Source organism: Camelus ferus, chromosome 1 (assembly GCF_009834535.1).
Source record: "Camelus ferus isolate YT-003-E chromosome 1, BCGSAC_Cfer_1.0, whole genome shotgun sequence".
NCBI lineage: Eukaryota > Metazoa > Chordata > Mammalia > Artiodactyla > Camelidae > Camelus > Camelus ferus.
In genome coordinates, this window is record NC_045696.1 from 10,980,905 (window position 1) to 11,005,765 (window position 24,861).

The 24,861-nt window shown below is 38.0% G+C and overlaps 1 protein-coding gene across 7 annotated transcripts in view; it reads left to right on the forward strand.

The window, feature by feature from the left end:
* The window catches only part of SYNJ1 (synaptojanin 1), an 81,446-nt gene that overhangs the window by 41,646 nt on the left and 14,939 nt on the right, over nt 1–24,861 (forward strand). For 4 of the 7 annotated variants that reach the window (XM_032475203.1, XM_032475387.1, XM_032475432.1 and 1 more), the window contains exons 13-25: nt 868–891; nt 3,606–3,797; nt 5,734–5,818; nt 10,364–10,504; nt 10,784–10,976; nt 11,246–11,404; nt 12,282–12,438; nt 13,048–13,165; nt 13,265–13,480; nt 16,404–16,482; nt 19,647–19,809; nt 23,118–23,327; nt 24,254–24,397. In XM_032475203.1, coding sequence (XP_032331094.1) covers nt 868–891; nt 3,606–3,797; nt 5,734–5,818; nt 10,364–10,504; nt 10,784–10,976; nt 11,246–11,404; nt 12,282–12,438; nt 13,048–13,165; nt 13,265–13,480; nt 16,404–16,482; nt 19,647–19,809; nt 23,118–23,327; nt 24,254–24,397 — 1,881 coding nt within the window. The remainder of the gene's footprint in view (nt 1–867; nt 892–3,605; nt 3,798–5,733; nt 5,819–10,363; nt 10,505–10,783; nt 10,977–11,245; nt 11,405–12,281; nt 12,439–13,047; nt 13,166–13,264; nt 13,481–16,403; nt 16,483–19,646; nt 19,810–23,117; nt 23,328–24,253; nt 24,398–24,861) is intronic. The other 3 variants (XM_032475332.1, XM_032475479.1, XM_032475548.1) reach the window with 1 other exon arrangement.

Genomic DNA, 24,861 nt, shown 5'->3' on the forward strand with positions numbered 1-24,861 from the left:
ACAAGACACATGTACACGTGTACGTACACCTCAGACACCCCTCTCCCTCAGTCCACCAGATGTGTGATGAGCCATATTCATCCATATCTGGTGTTACAGCTTACCGTCCAACTTCAGAGACCTTTTCTTCCAGGATTCACAATTACAAGCACAGGCCTCCTGATGCCCATTTCTATAAGAAAACTTCATGACTTTTTTAAGATAAAGTACCATATTTTCTACATATTCAATATTTCTTAACCATGTAACATGCAAAATTCTGCTACAGTTTTTATATTCGGTGCCTATCTTTTTTGGCACGTAATTGCCGAAGTGTTTTGAGTGTTGTTCCCAAACCCTATTTTTGCCATAAGCCCTGTGGCTGTGTGAATTTGCACCATTTTGCAGAGCACAGTGATTTTGCTGGAATGCATATGTTTTGTTATAACTGATTGTGCTTACCAACTGGTGAATCCCAGAAAGACTACTGAAAGGTATATGTTACGGCAGTATCTCCATATTTCAATGTCCTCCAGCCTCTTAGGGTTTCAGATTCATATTCTCCCTTACAAGTATGTGCACATGCACACACATACATACACACAGAGAAGCCTGGGCAGCAGGCCTAGCACCTTCTGATTGTGAAACTCTGGACATCCCTGAGTCACTGTCGGCTTTTTCTTAGATGCAGAGGGTTTGCATCAGTTATTGTCATTTATTTTTATCTTTGATGTCCTATTGCCATCAGAAGAAAAGAAAGTCATTGAACTAAATCAAAAGGAAAAAAGTGAGACCGTCTGAGACTGTTTTGTCATTAACACTCTAGACTTCAACTGTAACTTGCTGTTTCACTAATGATTCTTTGTTTTCTTCCTGACGCATCCGTAGTTTCTGAACAGACATTACAGTCAGGTACAGTATAGAAAAATCAATCTATAAATAAAAGCAACTTTATTTTTTTAAGTTGATGTTGTATATAAATAAAGCTGTAAATAAATGGAAACTTTCTCTTATTTTGCCTTCAGATCCTAACAGGATAAATTGATACCATGTTTTAATCTGAGAAAAAAAATTTGTTTGAGAAAACTGAGTAGCTCATTTAGAAGGAAATATGCAGTGCTCTTTGTCTTCCTGTAGCAAATGCTTCATTCCAGTTAAATATAGCTCATGGAGTTTTAATTTCACTTTATATTTCATTGAACAAACATTAGTAGTGTTATATCTTATTCCTAATAGGATAATGGAAAAAACCCATATGTGACTCTTTTGGATTAATGTCCGAGTACTCTTTGTGAGATTTATGGCTCAGCAGTCTCTTTCACATGTAATATTTTAAAAGGTATTGATTCATTTTCTCATATTGTGGATGAGATATTTTCTGTAACTATAAGACCAGCACGAAAATAAGATCTGAACTCTTTTAAAAAGCATTAAGATTGCTGACAAATTTAGAAGAGTTAAGTGTATAAGACCTAAGGGTCATTATTTTTCTTTCCTTTCCTGTTCTTAGGGATCTCACGCCTTCATTCTCTGGACAAGATTTATGAGCTTGTCTTTAAACTTGAATCTGTGGCAAAAGGGGCCAAAGCTAAACTCTTGTCTGAAATTTAACCAAAAAGTCATCTTTCCTTCAGTTAAGATTTGGTATCACTTAAGATTTATTTCACTTAGTTGTTGTTCTGAATGTTTCGAGAAACTATTGGTGATTTTTTTTTTTTTGAGAAGGTTGTAAAAGAGAGCACTTGGATATATTTTTAAGTTACACATAAAATACATTTTCTAAAATGATTCGGTATTTAGGGATGGACATCTGTTTGAACACAGACTCATTTCGTTCTGCACGTTTAGATGCCAACCGATTAAGAATGAACTAGGAATTTAAAAAAATTTTTATCCCATTTGTAAACTGACTTTAGTAGTTCACACAATGTGGCAATGTATTTTTGTTCACACAACTCATTATTTGTCTTGCTGACTTATTTTAAGCTGTTAACTCATAGAACTTATGTTTTGATGTAGAAAGGATCATAGAAGCTGTTTTTGTAGCAGTAACAATGGCAATGACTTCAGTTATAAAGACCAGTGATAAGTCGTAGTGATAGGGAATGATTCTTTATCGAGGTACAGCCAGCCTTCAGTTAACGATTTCAATAGACCGGAACAAATAATCTACTTCCATTCCCACTGGACACCTCTACACAAGTAATCTAATCAAATAGCAAGAGGGCTAGAAATCTGCATGTCTGTCCCTGGGAGCAGTAGGGGGATGTGCTTGTCATCTAAATCAGCAGTTCTTTCATGGGATTCACAGGTCATACGATTTTCATTCTAATCCTGCAATGTTATTTGCGTTTTTCACTCGTTCTCTCTCAAGACTGCTTGCTGTGCCTTGGTATCCAAAAATAATATCATAATAAAATAAGATCATTTGGTGAAAGATGAGAATCATTTATACTTCCTTTTCCTCTGACCAATTAACTGCCAATTAAAGGCTTATTTTCTGTCTTTAGGTTGAGGTCTTGTTAAGGTTCTGTTTACTTTAAGTGCCAAGAAAAAAGATACGTGGAAGTCAAAAAATAGGCAGGGAAGAGATTGAGGATTCAAAATGTGTTGAACATTTTTTCATGTAACCATCATTTATTGAGCATTTACTGTGTACGAGGCACTCTTCTAGTCCCTAGGGATATGGCAGCAAATAAAATAGACCAACACTTCTGCCCTTAGGTAGGTTCTGTTCTTGTGAGGAGGGAAGACAGATCAGTCACAGGATAAATAAATAAAATACATAATTTGTACAAGGCGATAAATGCTGTAGAGAAAAATAGCACAAGGAGGGGCTATGGAAGATAAGAGACAGAATGCGGATTTGAATCAGGTGGTCAGGAAAGTCAGGACCTGAAGTGGGTGAGGGAAGAATGTTGCAGGCAGTGTGAAGGAGGGTCCAAAGGCTGAGCAGTGAGTGAACAGGGATGGAGTGACAGATGAGGGCAGAAAGGCAGGGCAGGTTTTCTAGGACCTTGTAGAACGTCCTCAAGGACTTGGTGTCTCCTCTGTGATGGGAAGCATTTAGTAGTGACTTCATTCTCTGTCATCTCATTATTGTCCATAATTTGTATTTTTGTCAGGGAGCTGTAATTCATCAAACCACCTGTCACTAGCTTAGCTAAAATCCTAAATGTAATAGTTCTTGAGTGTTTTTGTTTGGGGAGGAATAAAATTTGTTTTACCAGCCCTTGAATGAAAGTTGTATGAAAGTCAGTTGCTATATTCCTAAAAATGTGCAGTGTCTAATTCTGTATAGCATAAAATAATGTACTGTTTCATTGAAACAGGACTGTTTGTTCTGCACGTTTTATGTTCCTGCAATAATTTTGTAATTGTTTTTTTCCTTTGCCTGTTGTATTTAATGAGTTGATTTTTTTTTTCAATTGTGTTGGTTAATGGCATCGTGCTGGGCTCTGTGTTCAAGGTTAATCCTTTTTTGTGTGCCTGTGCATGTATCCAAGGCTCGTTTGTGCTGACAGTGATGATTGTACTTTACAGCCATCATTTCTGAGTTAATGAAAATCAGTTGCTATCGGTGGTTTAATGCAGCCAAAATGCTGTTGTATTTTGTTTTTGATTAGCATCTTCTAAAGTACTAAAGAGCATGTGTGAAAATTTCTACAAGTATTCAAAGCCCAAGAAAATTCGAGTGTGTGTGGGCACGTGGAACGTGAACGGCGGGAAGCAGTTTCGCAGCATAGCTTTTAAGAATCAGACCCTCACCGATTGGCTTCTTGATGCACCCAAGTTAGCTGGCATCCAGGAGTTTCAAGGTTGGCTTTCTAGAAAACGGATTTAATTACTCAATTCTGACTATGAATTATTAACCTATAAAGCAAATGTGGCACTTCACAACATGCATTACTTTACAGAAGAAACTGGGATTTATACATTTGAAGACCAGTGTTTTTACAGATCAGATCTCTTAAAATCTTAGCTCTTTTGTATTCCTAGACCTTTATCTGCTACTTCATAAGAAGACATCATGGGAAAATAAAAAAAAACTTTCTCTTTGATGTTTGATTGTCAGGAATTGGGATCCATATATAAATAGGTATCTTTAAGATAACCACATGGATGAGAAATGCTAGTTCTGTTTTTATTCTTCTAAATTGATACAAAGCAAGCTTATTTTGTAATTGATAATTTTTCAAATCCAGTATGTTCCACTTTTCAAATACAGTCCTGTGCTTACTAAGATAAGAGTAGTCAGGGTGGATCACAAGCAGTTTTACAGAACTTGTTTTGACATTTGTTGGCCCTTTATACTTAACAGTGCTGATTTATCCTTGTAAAAACTTGCTTGTCATTCAGTTTGGGGACTCCGCCACCAAGCTCTTAGTAGCCAGAAACAAGGATTAAGCTAAGGACGCTTTTATTAAGATTTTGATTAGAATCATGAATTTGAGGCCTTCCTTTTTTGAAGTCAGCTTTAATTCCTTTTTAAAATGGTACATATTTGCCAAGTTTTGTTTATAAAGGTGATGTGCCTAGGAAATATCACGAGAGACACATTTTCCCTTTTGAGTTATCTTTAACCAGTCACACCCTAAACCCTGGGACTTTTCCCTAAACTTTTTAAAAAATGCCCCTTTTCTTTTACATTGAACCTAACTTGAAATTGTAGTTGTAGTAGTAATAATAGCAATAATAAAATAACAGCTAACACTACAGTTCTAAGTACTTTACATCTATTTATGTAATCCTTATCACAGACCTAATACACAGTTACAGTCACTGTTATTATTCCAGTTTCACAGATGAAGAAACTGAGGCACAGTAAGAGATGTGACCTGCCCAAGGTTCACATCCTAGTGGCAGAGCTAGGATTTGAACTCAGGCAGTTTGGTTCCAGAGTTGTGCCATGCTGCATTTTATGTCTGAACTTTGGCTAGTTGCTTGGCTTCTTCAAAGCCTTAGTTTCCTGTCTGTAAGTAAAAGGCAGATAAAATCAGTCTCACAGGATGTTTGTGTGGTAAATGAGAAGATTCATATATAAGCCTTGCACATAATAGCAGTCAATAAATATTTTTATCTTCGTATTTTTCAGAATTCACTCATAGTACTTATAGGCTCTCCCTCTAGCTATTTTTTCTCATTTCTGAATCCTTGGGCCACCAAAGTCCCCCAGGCTTGCTTATCTAAAGCAGCTTCTGTTCTTTTTGGTCTTGTCAGCTCTGAGACAGCTAATGGCTAGAACAGACCAATCAGCCTAAACCCCTGACTCTTCTCATTTTCCTAGATTTCTTCCCCCTAGGAATTTCCAAATTTAAGTGTAAAAAATCTCTCAACTGTTTTCTCTAGTTTGAGATGGTTACCCAACCACTTTATTGTTTGTGCCTTTCCTGAAAAATGTCTTTACCTCACCAGTTTGATTCACTTTAACCTTTGAGAAGTGGCTTGTTTCTCTGCTGTCCATGGTAGAAACTTCAGCAAGAGTTCTTGCAAAATGCTTTCTGAAAGGACTTAAGGATCTTTAAGAATAACAAACTTAAAGAAGCAAACTTAGGACACCTAAATAGAAAGTATATTTAAAGTAATTTTGTCCCCTTCATGGATTTTTGCCTTTGATTTGAATTTGGTTAAACTTGAAACACAAAAATGGACTTTTATGAGATCTGATGTTGATCTTAGTTGTGTTGGGGATAGGGGAGTTGCCATTTAACTAAGGCCATATTTTAAAAGTCTTTCTTGGATGCTTAATTGTAGATAAAAGAAGTAAACCAACTGATATATTTGCAATTGGTTTTGAAGAAATGGTAGAGTTGAATGCTGGAAACATTGTGAATGCAAGGTAAGCCAGCTGGGTAACACACAGGAAATTTTTCTAGTTGAGAGACACAGAGGGCAGGTAACTAAGTACTTGTTACAAGGATAGATTGAGATAATTTACAGAATGGTGCTATTTAAACTGTAAAATAGCAGTTCTCAGACCTTTTGGTTTCAGGTCTTTCTACACACTAAAAAATATTGAAAATCTGGAAGAGCCACATTAGAAATTAAAAGTCAAAATTTTGACACTTAATTCATTGAAAAATAACAATAATAAACTCATAACATGTTAACATAACTAACACTTTTTTTTTTCCTGAAAAGTAACTATTTTCCAAAACAAAATTTACTGAGAAGGATAGCACTCATTCAGTTTTGCAAAATCTCTTTGGTATCTGGCTTAAGACAGCTGGATTCTCACATCTGCTTTTGCATTGCTCTGTGACAAGATGTTGTTTTCTTTGAAGTATATGAAGAAGATCACATAAATATGTAGTTGGAAGCCGAAATATTTTAATCGCCTTTTCAGATCATTTTTTCTCTGATACTGCTTAACAAAGAGCAGTTTCTGAAAGCTTAGTTGCACTGGGGAGTCTGAAACCATAGCAATGAACTTTTTCTGCACTATTGTACTAAAACACTGGTCCATCTTTTACCCTTGGATGATTTTGAAACATCGTGTATTGGTCATTTGGAACATATTAGTTCACTGAATTATGTAGGTCTTTCAAATTTTGACACATTTCATTATATAGTATCAAAACATCATACTGGTTAATTTCCTCACTGATCTCATCAGCAGATTCTTCAAGTATTTGGAAGCTTTCAAGATCATAGTAGCAGAAGCAGATTTTTCAAAATTCTCATTTTTGCTTGAAAACATGAATTTTATCATTGGAAATAAATACTATTGGTTGTTTCGCTCGAAAAGACAGTGTTGGTTAAAAAAAAGTTTGCCAAATAACCTAAATCTGAATAACTATAGCCTGTCTGTCATTAATTCCTTCAAGTAAAAATTGTATTCCACGAAAAAAAAGTGGCATTTTAGCTCTGAACTCAGACTGTCGAGTGTTTTCCTCTGAAACAACCATCGTGTGTGCATTCAGTATGCAGCAGAAGTGCTTGGTGTGTTTTTCCCGTTCATCACACAGAATATAAAAAGATGGGACTTTGATTGAGCTTTGATAAAATTAATGATGTTTACTGCTTCATCAGGATATTCTGAGATGAAATGGCATTTTTTTAAACTGCGAGTGTGTGGCAGTAAAGGTTAAGGAATATTAGTAGTACAGTTTGGTGCCTGGTTTCATGGTAAGGCGTCAGCACTTTTACTCGTTTTTGCACCATCATGCAAATGTCAGGCAACACAGTGAAAGCGGCAAAACAATGTGTTAGTGGAGTTCTGTCCTTGTAGGTTTTGGGGATCACCAGTTCCTAGACCACACTTTGAGAACTGCTGTTCTGAAGCCTTATTACAAATACAAATTATTTTAGTGAAATTTAAAGCTTAAGTTTTATTTTAAGAAAGGATACTTGCCCTGAAAGTTTAGTAGTTGCCCATTTTTGTGATTTTTTTTTATATTCAGGGGTCTTTTATTTTTTTATTTTTTTTGCGGGGGGATATGATCTTTTTTTTTTAACATTTTTTTGTTGAGTTATAGTCATTTTACAATGCTGTGTCAAATTCCAGTGTAGAGCACAATTTTTAAGTTATACATGAACATACATATATTCACTGTCACATTTTTTTTCACTGTGAGCTACCACAAGATCTTGTATATATTTCCATGTCCTATACAGTATTAATCTTGTTTATCTATTCTACAATTTTGAACTCCCATTTTGTCCCTTCCCTCCCCCCGCTCCCCTGGCAACCACAAGTTTGTATTCTATGTCTATGAGTCTGTTTCTGTTTTGTATTTATGTTCCTTTTTTTTAGATTCCACATATATGAGCAATCTCATATGGTATTTTTCTTTCTCTTTCTCTTTCTGGCTTACTTCACTTAGAATGACATTCTCCAGGAGCATCCATGTTGCTGCAAATGGCCTTATGTTGTCATTTTTATGGCTAAATAGTATTCCATTGTATAAATATACCACATCTTCTTTAACCCTTCAAAAAGACACCTGCACCCCAATGTTCATAGCAGCACTATTTACAATAGCCAAGACATGGAAACAGCCTAAATGTCCATTGACATTTTTGTGACTTTTTTAAAAAAGTTTTCAAAATTAAATTATGGGCAGAAATCATATGGTATATAACCATCAATCTTGTGAATGAAAACTTTTTCTTAGCAAAAGTGAACAATTTATATAGGGAAGTAGAAAAGAAATCCATCTTCATTCATTTTGCTGTTTGAATATCTTTCCTGAAAATGCATATTCAGATCTTAAAATAGAACATACTCTTAGGTTTCCCAGTACCAAACAAATTGTTCAGTTGTTTGTTTAAGTAGAGATTAATCAAATTATCCTTTAATAAAAGTAGTAATTACTCATTCATGTATTTAATCGATATCTATTGAGCACCTATATTAGGTGCTAAAGATACATCACTAAATAAAACACAAAAACCCTGACCTGCATGGACCTTCTTTTCTGATAGAAGAGACAGACAATAAACAACTCTAGTAAGTATATTACATAGCATGTGGAGGTGGGGAGATGTGTGCAGTTTTGAGTGGGATGATTAGGATTCATGGAGAAGATGACTTGGGAAGTGAGCTGAAGAAAGGGCGAAAGCTGTCATTTTCTTTTCAGAATCCAGGTCGTGGTGGGTGGAGTCATGGTGGGTAGAGAATCCATGCGCTGAATTTGTATTTTGGTGGTAGCATGGCGTAGTGTGACGTAGATTAGATGGATGGGTGTGAGATCATAGTCTGGCTTACCATTTATCCTTTGTATGACCTGGAACTATGAGAAAAACTCTTGCTCACCATTGGAGGTTCTTGGGCACAAACTTATTACTCTGAAAATGCCTAGATAGAATGGCTCAAGCGTTTATGCTAACTGTGTTTCAAAATAACTGAATCATTGATTAGAGAAAAGTTCTTTATAGTTGAATTCCAACTTATTACAAATGCCCATGGAATGCTGAAATTATAAAGTCAACATTTTGTAACCCCTAATGACATAATGGGTCTAGGCAGTGATCACCAGTAAGTGTTAAAACCTTAGAAGAAGGATCAATAGGGGAACTTTTTATTATAAAGAGGTGATTGTATATAAAGTATTATATATAAAATAGATAAACAACAAAGTCCTACTATATAGAAGGGAACTATATTCAATATCTTGTAATAACCTATAATGAAAAAGAATATGAAAAAGAATATATACGTGTAACTGTGTCACTTCACTGTACACCAGAAACTAACAAAACATTGTAAATCAACTGTACGTCAATTTAAAAAAAAAAGTTGATTGTCACAGTCTGAACAGCTGATCGGGTGTAATATCAGAGAGTATGTACTTCTGCTGTGATGCAAGGGTGACTATACCACCTATGAGATTATTTTTTTGCCAAAACAAATAAATAAAATGGACTATTTATTAATCAAGCTTCTATATTAACCAGTTTAAAACAAATCTGACAATTAGAGGATCAAGTTAAGGTACCATGAAGACGCATTAGACAAATCCAGACTGTTAAACATTTTACAGACAGATAGCCTAGCTTCTAAAAAAGTAAATGCCTTAAAAAGGGGGTGGAGTGTAAAAAAAAAAAAAATAGAGGTGCTAGGGAGGGCTGAGGGACTATTAAAGATTAAGAGAGATTCAAGAGACAACAAGCAAATGCAATGTATGGGCCTTATTTGGACCCTGTTTTAAATAAACCAGTTGTAAGAAGACTTTTTTTAGATAATCAGGGAAATTTAAATATGAACTGAGTATCAGATGATATTATGGAATTGTTAACATTTGATTGTGATAATGGCACTGTGCTTATGTGAAAGGTACATACTAAGGTGTTTCTGGGTGAAATGGCCTGTATCTTAGATTTGGTTTAAAATATTCCAAGTTAAAATAAAAAGGTGGGGGGAGGAGTATGGATGAAAAAAATCTGCAAAATGTTAATAATTGTTGAAGCTGGGTAATGGGCATATGGTGGTTTATTTTATGATTATCACTTTTTGTGTATATGTTTAAAATTTTCCATAATAACTTTTTTTAAGCTATTACAATCCATAAAAATAATGAAAGAGGGGGAGAAGTCTATCTGGAAGCATGTTCTCTGTTACCTTAGTGAATACTAAGGAAGAAGTAAAGTGTACAAGCTTGAGGTTACTCACATGGCGAACACACGTTTAATAAGTAAGCTCAAGTTTTCTTTGTAAGGAAGGGAGTAATAAGTTAGACTTCGAAGTGTGGTGTTCTTGGCTAAGTTTGGGATTTTCCTTTTTAAAGGAAACCAAGAAACGGCCTGCATTCCACTGCTGGTGTGGATTTCATGACGTCAGTAGTTTAATAAATGTGGGCATATAAAAGTGAAATGTCTTACAAAATAGGCTATATTACTGTAGTCATCTTTTTGAAGGTTTCCTTTTTAATAATTTTGATAGCACAACAAATCAGAAGCTCTGGGCTGTGGAACTTCAGAAGACCATCTCCAGAGACAACAAGTATGTGCTGCTGGCTTCTGAGCAGTTGGTGGGCGTCTGCCTGTTTGTTTTTATCAGACCACAGCATGCTCCGTTCATCAGGTCAGTAAACAGATCACTCCCCCAAGGCTCCTTCCCAGAATCTCGTAACAGGGAAAGCACATTTGTGGCTTCAGAGAAACACTTACTCATGGTTCTTGTGTCTAAATATGTTCTTGATTGGAGAGTCACTAGTGGTTTCACTGTACTGTTTCACAGACTTGCCCTCAAAGTGCCCCACGGTGTGCAGGGTTGTAATTATGTAATAGACATTCCTAATTGCTCATGCACACGGAACTGTTGGAATTTCTGGTCTTTGATTTAGAATTCTTCATTTTAAAGGGATGTTGCGGTTGATACTGTGAAGACTGGAATGGGAGGCGCCACTGGAAATAAGGGAGCGGTTGCAATACGCATGCTGTTCCACACAACTAGCCTCTGCTTCGTCTGCAGCCACTTTGCTGCAGGACAGTCACAAGTCAAAGAAAGAAATGAAGATTTTGTAGAAATAGCACGGAAGCTGAGTTTTCCAATGGTAAACTCTTGCGGCTTGTTTTTGAATTGGAAGCTTTGAAATGTATTACAGTTTACCCCAAATTCTATATCAGTTTTTGCAAACTTCAGGCAGTTCCTAGAAATGTCAGCAGTGTTCACCTGAATAGATACTTCATGTGACATGACTGTCAGGCTACATAAACAGGACACAGCATGGGGGAGGCAAGCGTATCTGAGGCAAAGAAAAAGTTGTAAAACATCGTTTAAATTGATGGTTTTTAATTTAAAATTTTATCTCCCTGCTTCTAGGGAAGGATGCTGTTTTCCCATGACTATGTATTTTGGTGTGGTGATTTCAACTACCGAATTGATCTCCCTAATGAAGAAGTTAAAGAGCTGATAAGACAGCAAAATTGGGATTCTCTTATAGCAGGAGATCAACTTATTAATCAGAAAAATGCTGGGCAGGTAAATACATACTTAAAGTACTTGCATTAAGAAGAGGATCTGCGGTTATGAAAACATACGTTCCTTAATCAAACTATTGCTTTTTCTTTTAATCTCTTGGAGTCTCTCTATACTTAATAAATGTATATTTATAGTTTAACAGCTGTAAAACTAGCTTCTCTTTTAAAAAAAGAAAAGGAAAGAAAAACTCATAATAATTCCCGGGGGCAAAAGGTATTATGTCTCTATGAGATTCACTTTCAAGTAGAAGAATATGCTTTTTTTTTTCAGTAATAGCAAATTTAGAATCTTACTCATCAGGGCTACTGCTTTTTTGCCTTTAAGAACCTATGGTAATTGGCTTTATTTTTTGCTGTTGTTTCTCATATAATCTGACTTTTTGAAACTTACTTCTTAAAACTTGTGACCATAAGATTTGGGAAGAACTTACTAAAAAAAATTTTTTTTTTAAAAGAAGTGATTGAGGCCATTTGATATGGTACCTTTGTGGTCATCCGCCTTAAATTCTAACACTTTGGGTACTATGTAACTTTCTAAGGCCCCAGTTCCTCATTTGAGAGTAAGACACCAGACTCTGTGATTTCCAAAATTCCATACAGTTCTAAATACCTCATATAGCGCAAAAGTCTCATGGAATTCCACCGTTCATGTTTTTGTACTTTGTTTAACCAAATGTTAGACAAGTGCCATGAAAAAGGCCAAGTCTTAAGTTGTTTTCCTTAAGGTCTGTCCATTCAGTTAGAAGTGTTCATCAGAGGCACGTAGATTTCACATGAGCGTCTCCAGCACATAGTAGATATTTAATGAATGGCTGCCTGAGTGAAAACAGAACATTTTTGCCTTTTTGAATAACTTACTTTGTGTATGTTCATTTTAGATCTTTAGGGGATTTTTAGAAGGAAAAGTAACCTTTGCTCCAACATACAAATACGATTTGTTTTCCGATGACTATGACACCAGTGAGAAGTGCCGCACTCCTGCATGGACAGACCGTGTCCTCTGGAGAAGACGGAAATGGCCTTTCGACAGATCAGGTCGGGAAATGGGGTTCATTTAAATGAGTTAGTGCAAATTTTACAAAGAAAAAGGGAAATGATATAAATATCAAATAAGGAGAGAGATGGGCTACTTTTTTTTTCAATAAAGGTTATCTAGGATAAAATCAATGCAATTTAAAAGTAAAACTTAAAAAAAATTCTCAGACCTGCTTATAATTATTTAATTTTTCAGTCTATTTTCTTTCAGTGACATAGTGTCATATAAAGAAAAGCAAGGAAACCTCTTTATAAAATTGTTGGCTGGATGCTAATTAAGGTTTTTAACTTGAATAAGTCAAGTGGTTTGCAAATATTTTGAACTGCTACTTGTCTGTTGAATTATGTGTGAAACCCTGTTTGGTCACAGGCCTTTAAGTAATCTCAGTAAAGGCTCATTTTAATTTTAACTAAGTAAAGCATAGCATGATAACCTCACCAAAGAACCTTTCTAACCTAATGGTGTGTATGCTTCCTGCCTCTTAGCAAGTGTGTCTGGCGTCCCAGCCTCAGAAAACTGAAGCTGGTGAAACAAAGGCGGCAGCTCCTTTCTCCACGTGACCTGTCATGCTCATGTGGCTTCTGTGTTTTGTTTTATTCTGACTGCAGCTGAAGATTTAGATCTTCTAAATGCTAGTTTTCAAGATGGAAGCAAAATCCTCTACACGTGGACTCCTGGCACTTTGCTGCACTACGGAAGGGCTGAGCTGAAGACTTCGGACCATAGGTTTAAAGTCTCCGTATTTCTATAACCGTGCTTGCAGTTTACTTGAAATACATCCTTTCTTAAATGTTTCTAACACATCTCTCTTCCTTTATGCCTAAGGCCTGTCGTTGCCCTGATTGATATCGATATATTTGAAGTTGAAGCTGAAGAGAGGCAGAACATTTATAAAGAAGTGATTGCCGTTCAGGGTCCACCAGATGGTACGGTGTTAGTCTCAATCAAGAGTTCCTTACCAGAAAGTAATTTTTTCGACGATGCTTTGATTGATGAGCTTCTGCAGCAGTTTACACACTTTGGTGAAGTTATACTCATAAGGTGAGTAAAGTATGTACTGTCCAAAAGCAACTCATGACTCATAAGTAATATTTTCTGTATTAGAAATCACTTACTTTATGTTTGACTAGTGTGTGAGTATTTGTATTTTCAAACTAAAAGAAAATCACACTATAGAAGTATTATTCAAAGGGCTCATAGGTTTTGAAACTGAATTCTTGAGTCGTGAAACTGTATATGAACAATTGATAAACAAAAATATGTGCACATTTAAATGTGTTCTCTCAAGATTAATATGCTATATAACATGTAAACCTGTGGCAAAATGAAGATGTGATTGCTGTTTTTTTTCAAGGAGAGGTAAGAGTAAAGTGGAGTGACTGTTTTGCCCTAGGTTTAAGAAATTTAATATTTTAATAATTTTAAGTCATTTAATTTCCAGCTAATGGAGAAGCAGTACTGCTAGGGGAACAGTCAGGAGTCACCCGTTCCTGTCTTGGTTCCCGTCAGCGACTTAACCATGTGCCTTTTGCAGAACCAGATGCCTCTTTTGTTGTTAAAAAAAAAGTTCTCTTCTGAATGTGCAGCAGTTTTGAGACATCGAAAAACATATGTGTCTGACTTCCATACAGAAGAGGTACTATTAAGTTCCTTTCTGTGCTGTCCATCTGCTTATTTAGGTGTGTTTTATAGACAGTTGGTGGGCACATCTCTATACTAGGTGCTGTGGAAGAGCAGAGGAGAAACTGAAGACTCAATTCCTGTCTGGAATCTAGGGGTGATCAGCATATGTATAATGGCCTCCCTAGCTCCTAAACAGAATTGTCCACAGAATGAAGTTGGTATGATTTCTTGTTGAGTGAGGAACATGACTGAGAACCCTAGAGTCCTTTTAGAGAGTAAATGGGCAAATAGAGAGGAAATTGTGTTTAGACTTCCCTCAAACCGTTTGACAAAGATCTACCCCAAGGATTTAAAATGAGACATGAAATATCTGAAAATTGTAAGGCTCTAGCAAGTCCATAGTGAAATCTGCAAGTTTACAGATGACAGTAAGCTTTGCCAAGTACAGAAATGCCAAACCACCGGGACCATCATGTGGACTGTGTGAGTGGGCGGCCAAGTAGCAGATAAACGTCCTTTGAGCAAGTGTGAAATATTGCACTGGGCTAGACAGAACCTGAAGTGCACTTCAGGGATGAAAGACTCTGAAGAGGACTGTCTTGTCTGTATCCTAGTCTCAAAGAACTTGGTATTAAATTAGAGCCAAAAGCTTCCCCCCCAAATGCTTGTTGTCATTGGAAGAAGTATTGGTAACAGAACAAGGCATTACTCTAACATTATAAAACCATGGGGTGCCTCCTCACACGGAATATTCCAGTTGTTACACCTTAAGATATCCAAGTTAGACTAGAAAAAGCAGGCGCTGAAAGTAAACAAGGACAGGACTGCTGTCACAGGTAAGGCTAAACTGATTATCACCTTTTGGTCTAGAATAAGGTAACCATTAAGGAGTGGCTCAAGTCTGTACACCCCTTTACATGTAATTAAGAGATTTTCTGGAAATGTAGACTGGGCAAATTTAGATACTTATTGGGGGAAAAGTGTAGTTTTTATCCTAGTGAGTGAAAATAGGAAGAAAACACAGCTTCTGAAATGTCCTACATAAATCTGTGGGTTATCAGAATCAGAATCCAGTTAACAGTTAACTTGTTAAAGTTAAAAAACGTGTAAGGGACACACTGGCAGTTAAGAATAGGACCAAGAAATTAGCCCTGCCTTATGATCACAAATGCTTTGGTTCCACCATCAAAGAACAAATGCTGCTTGGGGTCGGGGAGACTGGTGCAGCCTGAGTGCAGCTGTATAGTAGTGATTATAACCTTTGGAGGAAGGTTATTGTCCGTTGTCAACAATTTGACTAAGATCCCTTCATAATCTTTAGGTAGGAATGGTGTCCCTATGTTGTTCAAACAATAGCATCCTGCAACTTAGTAATAACTTCATGCCAAGAAATTGAGTCTCTTACCTAAGTTGAGTGTGTGTGTGTGTGTGCGCGCGCGTGCGTGCACACGTCTGTGTGTTTTGCCATTTCTCATCTGAAAGATCTGCAAGGATGTCTGAATTTATAAATACAGTTTGGATTTAGTTCAACTGTTAAAATTGTTTCTATAAATAAGACTCATAATGTTATAATTTGTTTTATTCTTTTTTCATGATAACATTATTTCATATCAGTGACCGTCTTCTTCAGAACTTGTTCTAATGGCCTTTCTATTTTTCCTTTTGTGGGTTTCTTATCTCAAAACTATAAACTTAGAATCACAGTAAGGCTTTGAAGTCTCAAGAGAGTAACTGGCTGTCATTGAATAAATAAAGACAGGACCATAACCTAAGAGTCCCTCGGGCCAGTCTGATTGAGTGACTGACTGACAGACTTTGTTGTTGTTGTTGTTGTTGTTGTTGTTGTTGTGACAACTCCCTGCCTTCTTTCCTGGTCAAAAGAAATTTGCTTCAGGAAATTTGCTTCAGGAAAGTCACTGAGACAGTGGCAATACAGAGTACTGGATTCCAGGCTTGGGAGACTGGGATCCTAGCCCTGTAACTTACTCTCCTCGTAGGGTCACTTTGAACAAGCCCCTTAACCTCTGGCCCTTTTTCTCTTGTCAATGAAATGAAAGATTAGATTAGCAGGGATCATAACTGGAGGTCCACAGGCCCATTTCTTCTGGCAGACTGTTCTATTAACTAACATAGTACTTGAAAGAAATTTGTATTTGAACGCTTTTAGGGGAAGAGTGCCCTCTGCAGGTCACCACTGGCCCCACTGCTCTCGCTCTTGTGTTTTTACTTTCTGGCCTCTGTAAGCCTTCGTGAATCAGTAATCATTGGACTAGTCACTGAGCTAGTTATAAACTGAATATTAATTATAGTTGTTTATTGTTTGTTTTTCTCTTCCTTAAAGATTTGTAGAAGATAAAATGTGGGTTACATTTTTGGAGGGAAGCTCTGCCTTGAGTGTTCTGAGCCTGAATGGTAAAGAGGTAAGTTTGTTGATTCTAAACCATTCTGCAACTAAGTATCTGAAGATTGTATTTTTATAGGCATACAGCAAATTATCTAAATATATTTCTAGTTCAAGAGGATAAAAGACCTTATGGTGTACTTTAACATTTATTATTTAGACTAGGTTTCAGATTAATTTAAGATTATTTTGGTCCCTCCCTAGAGATATTAATCATGGCTATAGACTAAGAAAAAAAAGTATTATTACCCAATTTTATTTTTATTATTTTTTTATATAAAACTAAAATTTTTAATTGGAATAGTTACTATGGCTCATCTATATAGTAGAACAGATTTCTAGCAAATGAAGAAAATGCTTTATTTACAAGAAAACAAGGGAGGAAGGTGCTCATTAGTCTAAGGAACTTGTTTTATTGGCTTGGATCATGGTACCCAGGTACCTTTTTTCAAGCAAAGGTAGAATAATTCCCATAGGTAACAAGTCCATCCCATTGAGGCATTTTAGAAATTTTTAATTAGTGGAGATGTTCCTAGCCTGTGATTTGAAGTGTCATTGATGGGAGAAGTTTACATCAATGGCCTAGAATAATTTTACTTCTGTAAGATGCTGTCTATGTCCACTAGTGTTTCGTGAATGGTTTCAGACAAATCCTAAATATCTAAGTATATGATCAATAGACTGGACTAAAATCAAGGCCTAATTTCTCCAATGGTAGGTAATTCCATAAAGATTTTCCTGAGCTTCCTCTTCTGTTTCAGAACTTCCACTTGGAGAAAAAGATTTTCATCCATTTATTGTTTTTGAAATAGATTTTGTAAGATTTTATTTGTTTTTCCTGAATGCGCTAGTAATATACTCATGCAAAAATAAATCAAGAAATACAGAAAACTATAAAGAAAAATAATAAAGACTGTTTGTAATCTGACCATTACAAAATAATTTTTCTTAAGCTTCATATATGCATATATATATTAACACAAATGAGCTATATGAATCATGGACATCTACATGAACAAACATGTCATTTTTAATGGCTGAATTAGTTTCATTATGTAGATAAATATATAAATATAAATATAAATTTACTTAACCAGACTCTTATTAGTAGACATCTGGATTGTTCCCAACTTTTAATAATTAAAAACAACATTCCAGGGAACCCCTGTATACACTATAATTGTGCATGCTTATCCTGTTATTCCTTAAGATAAATTCTTAAATGTACATTTGCAATGTCAAAGAATATAGGCATATGAAAATTTGATATTTATTGGCTAATTGCTCTTTAGAAAGAATGTATCTAGTTGCATTGTGACTCGGATTACCTAATATCCAACATCCTAATCAAAATGGGGTATTTTTTAACTTCGACAATCTGTAGAACTAGAAGTACTATGTCATTTCTGTGTTAATACTTTGATTACTAGTTTTTTTAATTTATTGGTCATTTGTACTTCTCTGACAAGCTGTTTATGACCTAGCCCATTCCCCATTGGGGTATTCATCTTTTGAAGCTCCCTTGATGTTAATCCCTTTTTATAATGTGCTGAAGATACTCTTCCCAGCTTGTCTTGTGACTTTGCTGTGTCTTCACCATATGGAAAGTATTGATTTTAAAATTTAATTCTACCTTTGACCTCTTAAAAGCCCTTCCTCATCCCATGAAGACACATTTAAGAGCAACTCTCATTTTGGTACTTTGTCAGCCTTATTCCCTTCCTGAATATTTCTTTTACCTTTCCCTGATAATTTTCCTAGTTTTGTTTTTCCTTCCTTCTTTTCAGCTCTGTTCCTCACCCTCAAGTCTGGTCATCTATGTTATGCTCTTAGAAAGTAGCCGCCTTAGCTCCCTTAAAAGATTTTCAAAATTCTGAGAAAATAATGTTTTTGGAAAATACATAATGTTTGATTTATCCTTTTGAAAGTTAGACATTTCTACGCCTCTGGTCTATCTTTGTTAGTACTGTTATTTCAGCCCAAAATCTTCTAGCTGCAAATAGATCAATAGGAACTCTTCCATTTCAGGGGAGAATCTGGAAAAAGTATACAGCTTCAGCAGGGCAAACCTAAAGGATGACCTTCTTGAGCATTTCCTTTTCTGTCACGTAATTTTTTTTTCTTTTCTCTGGGCTCCAATTTCTGCCAAGTGGATATTCTTAAGGAAGTTCATCTTAAATGGCCATGATAGTGACTGGGGCTTAAGAATACTTGTTGGTATTCTTTGGCAAATACATAAAGAATGTGGTTGACTTTAAAAAGTAACAAATGACCTATGAAGCCTGTTGCCAAGTTCTGAAGTTTAACTGATGTGGTCTAATAAGTGAGTAAAGAATTAGTCCTTAGGACTTTGACTTCAAAGCTCAATGTAGACACTAATTACTCTCATACATAGCTGTGCTATTCACGCCAGCAGCTTTCAATCTCTCCATCCTATGCCTTCAAAGAATTCTACTGTCAATAGCACTTTGAGCCAAGGAGAGTATTTTTTTAATACATCGACAGGACAGTATACCTTGATTATAATGTACTGGTTGGTTTAGATTATACTTTTATCTAAAAGCTGCTCATATTTATGGGAAAGGCAGGGTGCCAGTGTCATAGATACCAGCCTTTCTGTTTTTAGAATGATTAAACTTTTGTTGAAGATTAAAAATGGTCTTAAATTCTCTCATTATTCTTCTGACATTTGAAATGCTGAAACTACTTTGGCAGTATAAGTAACTTTCAAGACCATTATACCAAGTTAGAAAGTTACCCTTATACCGAATGAACAGGGAAAGTATTTTAAGGATTGTCCACCGTCCTTTCTGAAGTTGTTTCACATAAGAACAGTGATTTAATCTGTATCTCAAAACCCTAGGAAGTATGAAATGATGAAGCAGAATTGTCAGTGAATTTATATCTCACCTTCGGAAGATACTGTCAGCAAAGGAAACTTAAATCTGTGTGCATTCTGGAAAAGAAGACCTTAGATTTAGCAACATAGGCTTTTGAAGGGAGAATTGGGAACATTTTTAACTAGTTAAAAATGCAGTATATGTAAAACAGTTTATTTTGAATTGAGTGTAGCCGAATTGAGCCTATACTGTTGCGTAGTATAACTAAGGCAGTCACTTTATTCCCAGAGAGTTAATTTTCATGCCAATGAATTTTTATTTTATATCTCTGTTACTTACCTAGTTATTGGGTCGGACTATAACTATTACTTTAAAAAGTCCAGACTGGATCAAAAATTTGGAAGAAGAAATGAGTTTAGAGAAAATCGGTGTCCCGCTGCCATCGTCAACAAGCTCCACACTGCTGGGGGAGGACGCGGAGGTCACGGCCGACTTCGACATGGAAGGTCTGCTTACTGGGCGCGTTTACTTCTGTACTTCTAGATAAGTTTCCTTCCCATCAGTGAAGTCTCAGCCTCCGAGTTTATCCTTTTCTTCCTTCTTGTAACACACAGAGCAATATTAATTAGGTTTTGTTTTGCATTGTATTGTGTGTATTTTACTCGTACCCAGACTTCAGATGTATTTGCCATTGGGCCATTCATAGGTTAAGACCTTTACAAATGTTGATGTCCTTATGTGATAAGAGCACAAATTGGTATTTTGGGTGTATGGTTTGGTCCCACTAATTGTCCTTAAGGTAAAAAAGGAGAAGTTCATTGTGCAGAAATGAGTTCAAAATAGTTGCTACAAAAGGGGATATATTTCAAAATTAACTTTAAAAGATTTTCCAAGTGGCTAGGAACACATGCATTTGAAACTGAACCCTTCACACCTATATAAATGTAATCATTTCAATTTTAGAATTTGGGACAGGTTATTTCAAGATAATAATTTGCTTAAATGTGATTAAGAAATGCATTTGCTTTCTCATACTATCTGCTATTTTATTTTAGCATAGTTTCCATTAAAATGCATACCTTAGTTTATAAAATGACATACATCATATTGTGATACCCTGTATAGCTAGATAATGCATTTCAGAGTTGAACACCTTAGATTGTCTCATTTTCAGTCTCTGTTCATTTGTTTGCTTAGTCCCCACATTTATGCAGTACCTTTTATATGCCAGGTACATGCTAGGTGCTAGAAATTCAACAGATGTCATCCTTGCACTCCCCAGACTCACAGCTCAGTGGGTGCTACATACAAGTAAGCAGGCAGTTATAATCATGTGACATCAGTGCACAAGGGGACGATGGTACAGGAGTTATGGGACACTTGTCTAACCTAGAGTTGGGAAGTTGGGAAAGTTCCCAGAGAAATTGAAATTGAGAATCTGAGGACTGGGTGAGAATTAGATTAAAGAGAATAGAGCAGGGTGAACCAGAAAGGAGGAGTGTTCAGAGGCCTAAGGGGGAAAAAGGATCTAAGCAGACGCTGCAGGTACGCTTGTGTGGGAGTAAGTGAGGAGAAGTGTGGGAGTAAGTGAGGTGAAGTGCGGGAGGAGGAGCAGGGTGGATGGCAGGAGATACTGGTTTTGGGCATGTTGGATCTGAGGGGTCTGTGAGGTCTGTCGTGCCCAGGCTGTGGGTGTGTGGACTAGTTGCTCAGCAGAGAGCTCTGGGCCCGCGAGGCAGCCCCAGTGAGAGTTAGAGTCCTGCGTGTTTATTAGCATGGCCAGGGGGATTATACAGAGATGGGAGAGGACTGGTCCTGGGATTGAACAGAAACTCAGACTTTAAGGATAGGCAGAACAAGGCTGTGCATGAAAGGAAAATGAGAAGAAACAACTAGAAATGTCATTGAGCCAGGAGAATCCAGCAGCTTAAACATCAAGGAAAGAAAGGGTAACAGGGGAGCGTGGTCCGAGGTGTCCTGTGTTGCAGAGAGAGAAGTGAGCAGTGCAGCTTGCCCTTTGGGTTTAGCACCGGGGAGGAGGCTGTTGGTGATGTTCAGGGGAGTGATTTCAGTGGAGTGATGAAGCCAGATGGTGGTAAATCGAGGTGAGGAGGGAAGGTGAAGAAGTGCAGAGAGTGTCTGTAGACAACTTTTTAAGAAGTTTGGCTAAGGCGGAGTTGAGGGGGAGCGGGAATAGGAAGGCAGTTGCCCCAGGGAGTATAGTTTTGAAATCGAGAGGCTTGAGAAGGCTTAGTGCTGATGGAAAGGGCTGGCGACATTGGGGAGGGGCAGGGGAGAATGAGCAGGAGAGCACGGTGGCAGAGAAAACAGGGGTGGTCAGAACCCCATTCTTTTCATCTACAAATATGAGTGCCAACCATGTGATTCAATGCCAGCTGGGGGGCAGGTTACTGAAGAGAGGGGTTTCCATCTTAAGACTGCCCTTCTTCTCTGTGAAGTTTAAGGAGTGAGGCAACCCACAGTTTTCGGAGAGTTGAGCAGGTTCAAGATAGCACTCCTGAGAAGGGGTAAGGGGGAGAGAGAGCCAGCCAGGAACTTGTGGGATTGCCAGGCAGCTGTGGGAGCCCAGAGGAGGCTGAAACCCACGGAGTTAACATGACTGCAGTCATCAGGACTGTGTTGTTTCCTCTGGCTGCAGCCCTCGGCAGCCTTGGTGCGGTTATAGAGAGATCAGACAGCGGGATCGATGCAGGTGCAATGGAGGAATGTGCAGGAGGGGGACAGCCGAGGTGAAGAACCAGAGGATGTGAAGACAGATGCAGAGACGCAGAATTGAATAGGGGCCAAAAGAGGAGGGATGGAAGGCCTGGATCCTGCTGAAGTCAAAAGAGGAAAGAGTAACCAAGGGCAAGACTGAAAGGCTGGAAGCTGGTGGTCAGAGTGAAGCGTTTTGAGCGTGTTGTTTCGGAGGTCCTGCGGTTCCGGGCACGCATGTGTTTGAAGTGGAGGAGACTGGCAGCAGGGATAAGACATTAGCCCATTGATGGGTTCTCCACATGGACTTCAGTGTCACTCAGAAAGATGATAGGACCCACTTGCCATCTTGCTCTGTCCTTAGTCCTAGACGAATGGGTTCAAGTGACCAGAAGGAGGGAGGTTGGAGATTATGGCGGCAAGCGGTGGTTGAGGGTGTGATATACATTTCTTGATGGCACAGCTCCAAGAAATAGGCCTTTTTGTTCCAGGTTGGAGGATTATAGTTCTGGAATTGGAATTAAGTTGCAAGGGGCACCCTGACCGCACTTGCCAACCCTAAGGAAAGCGGAGATGAGGAGACCTCAGGGGAGAACCATTTCCTCCTGTTCAGTTCAAGCAAAGAGGCTGTATATTGGGTAGGAGGAGCACAGGGGACAGAGTAGTGAGGAGATTTTTGGGGCAGGGTGTGTGACTCTGTGAGAGCTTGTCTGCTGTAAGGACCAGACCTGAACTGAGGGCAGTGGGTAGGAGGCAGTGCCCTAGAGTAAGATGGGAGGTTTGGAGGCAGAGCGGTAAGCGTCTGAGTCAGCCAGCACGGAGACAGCTGCGCACGGGAACACTGAACACCATTGAATCAGCCCAGCTCTGGGCGTGAGTCACCACCTGCATCCTCTGCTCTGAGACAAGAGACGGTCTTTAGTTACATTTTCCATCAGAGCATTTGTGCTCCTAGTTTTATGCATATACATTTTTATATATGCCTGCATGTTTAATCTTTATGTATTTACAGTGTCATAAACCCCTTAAAACCTAGATTGGTGGAAAAAATCTCTGAGAAAGTTACGGTGGTAACGTTAAGAACCTTGTGTTTTCCCAGGCGATGTCGATGACTACAGTGCTGAGGTGGAGGAAATTCTTCCTCAGCATCTCCAGCCATCTTCGAGTTCTGGCCTTGGCACTTCCCCGGGTTCTTCACCCCGAACCAGTCCCTGCCAGTCACCCACAATATCGGAGGGCCCTGTACCTGCCCTTCCCGTAAGACCAAGTCGAGCACCATCGAGAACGCCTGGGCACCCAGCTTCACAAAGTGTGTATTTTATTTAAAGTGTTGTATGACTTTCCCTGGCTGATACATTTGATTTTGGAAGGTTACATCTCTGATGCCCTTGGATCTCCTTTGGAGAGCCGTGTTTGTTTAACTTTCATATCCATAGGCTAATGTGTACCATGTTTTCTCTGCATATGAAAGAGGAAACTTTGTAAGTAGTAAATGAACAGGATACTCATCACTGTCACTGGATGAGAATTTTTCTTCATCCTTTTTCTACGTGGTCAGGTTTGTCCGTAACTTATCATTGATGATTTTCTATTGTTTTGTAAGAACCCCTAGCTGTTTGGGCTTAACTGTATGTCTGTACATTACCTAAATTATAATATGGAACAAAAGAGACAAAGCAAATTTTTCAAATTCAACTTTATGGTCATGACTCCTTCAAAGTGGGAAGACTTGTCTCTGGAAGTTGTTACATGACGTGGTTAAGTTGCATGTTCCATGTTAACCAGCATCTTCAGAAAATGTCTTCCACTTACACATTTCCCTAGTTCCCCCATGCGACTCTTATAGGTCTGGCTTCGTTCAATAAATTCGAGATAAGCTAAGGTAGAGAGAGAAGAGACTCCCTTTTTCTTTTTCTTTTCCACTGGCCAGCAGACCACAGTGACTTATGTCTACAGTACTTTGTGCGGTCTCGATGGGGCCACTCAGTAAATCCCCTTCAGCACCTGGGGCCTGGGGAAGGGGTCCGGTAGAGCTAGCCTTATGCTTCCATGGTACCAAAGCATAATTGAATAGCAGAACTGCTTAAGTTGTTGATAGTAAAACTGTGCGTCATTATGCTGTAGTATAAAGTTAGAAAATAGCACAAGAGAGAATTGATGAGATGCGTGTAGAAATTGCGCTTTGTGCTCATACCCACCTGGAACCTGACCCTCTTACCTGAGGCACTTTTGTAGGTTCTCCTGTTGACACTCTGCCAGCAACACAACCGCAGCAGAAAGAGTCTTCCCAGACCTTAGAACCCAAGCGGCCTCCTCCCCCCCGCCCCGTTGCCCCTCCTGCACGCCCAGCTCCCCCACAGAGACCGCCTCCGCCTTCAGGTAACAAACCATTTTATTTCCAGTTTCGCTAGGTTGAAAATCCTCCGCCACTCTATTTTAAAACATGTTGCATGTTTTCGAACCTCTAGCTTCTAGATTTTATTGCTTTTCTTTGGTTGGTGCTCCTTCCTCAGCTTTACTAAAGAACATGGCAGGCCTGACAGGACAGGTGGAAAGACTGTCGCCCAGCTAGACTCCTGCAGCATGTTTTCAGAGCTGACTTCTTACAAGCGTGCGAGAGGCGTTTGTTTTGTTTCTGCTGATTTCATATGGTCATACTAATTTCTGTACAATGCATAACTAGAACTGAAGAACATGCATGTACTTATTTACTACAAAGTTTTATGTATTTGTTCTTTTTAAGTATTATGTTCCTTGTAAGTAAGTATAGTGTTGTTTCTTTAGTTATTAGAAGTGTTTACATCATAGCTTTTTTATGGTGCCAGTATATGAATGTGTAGTTT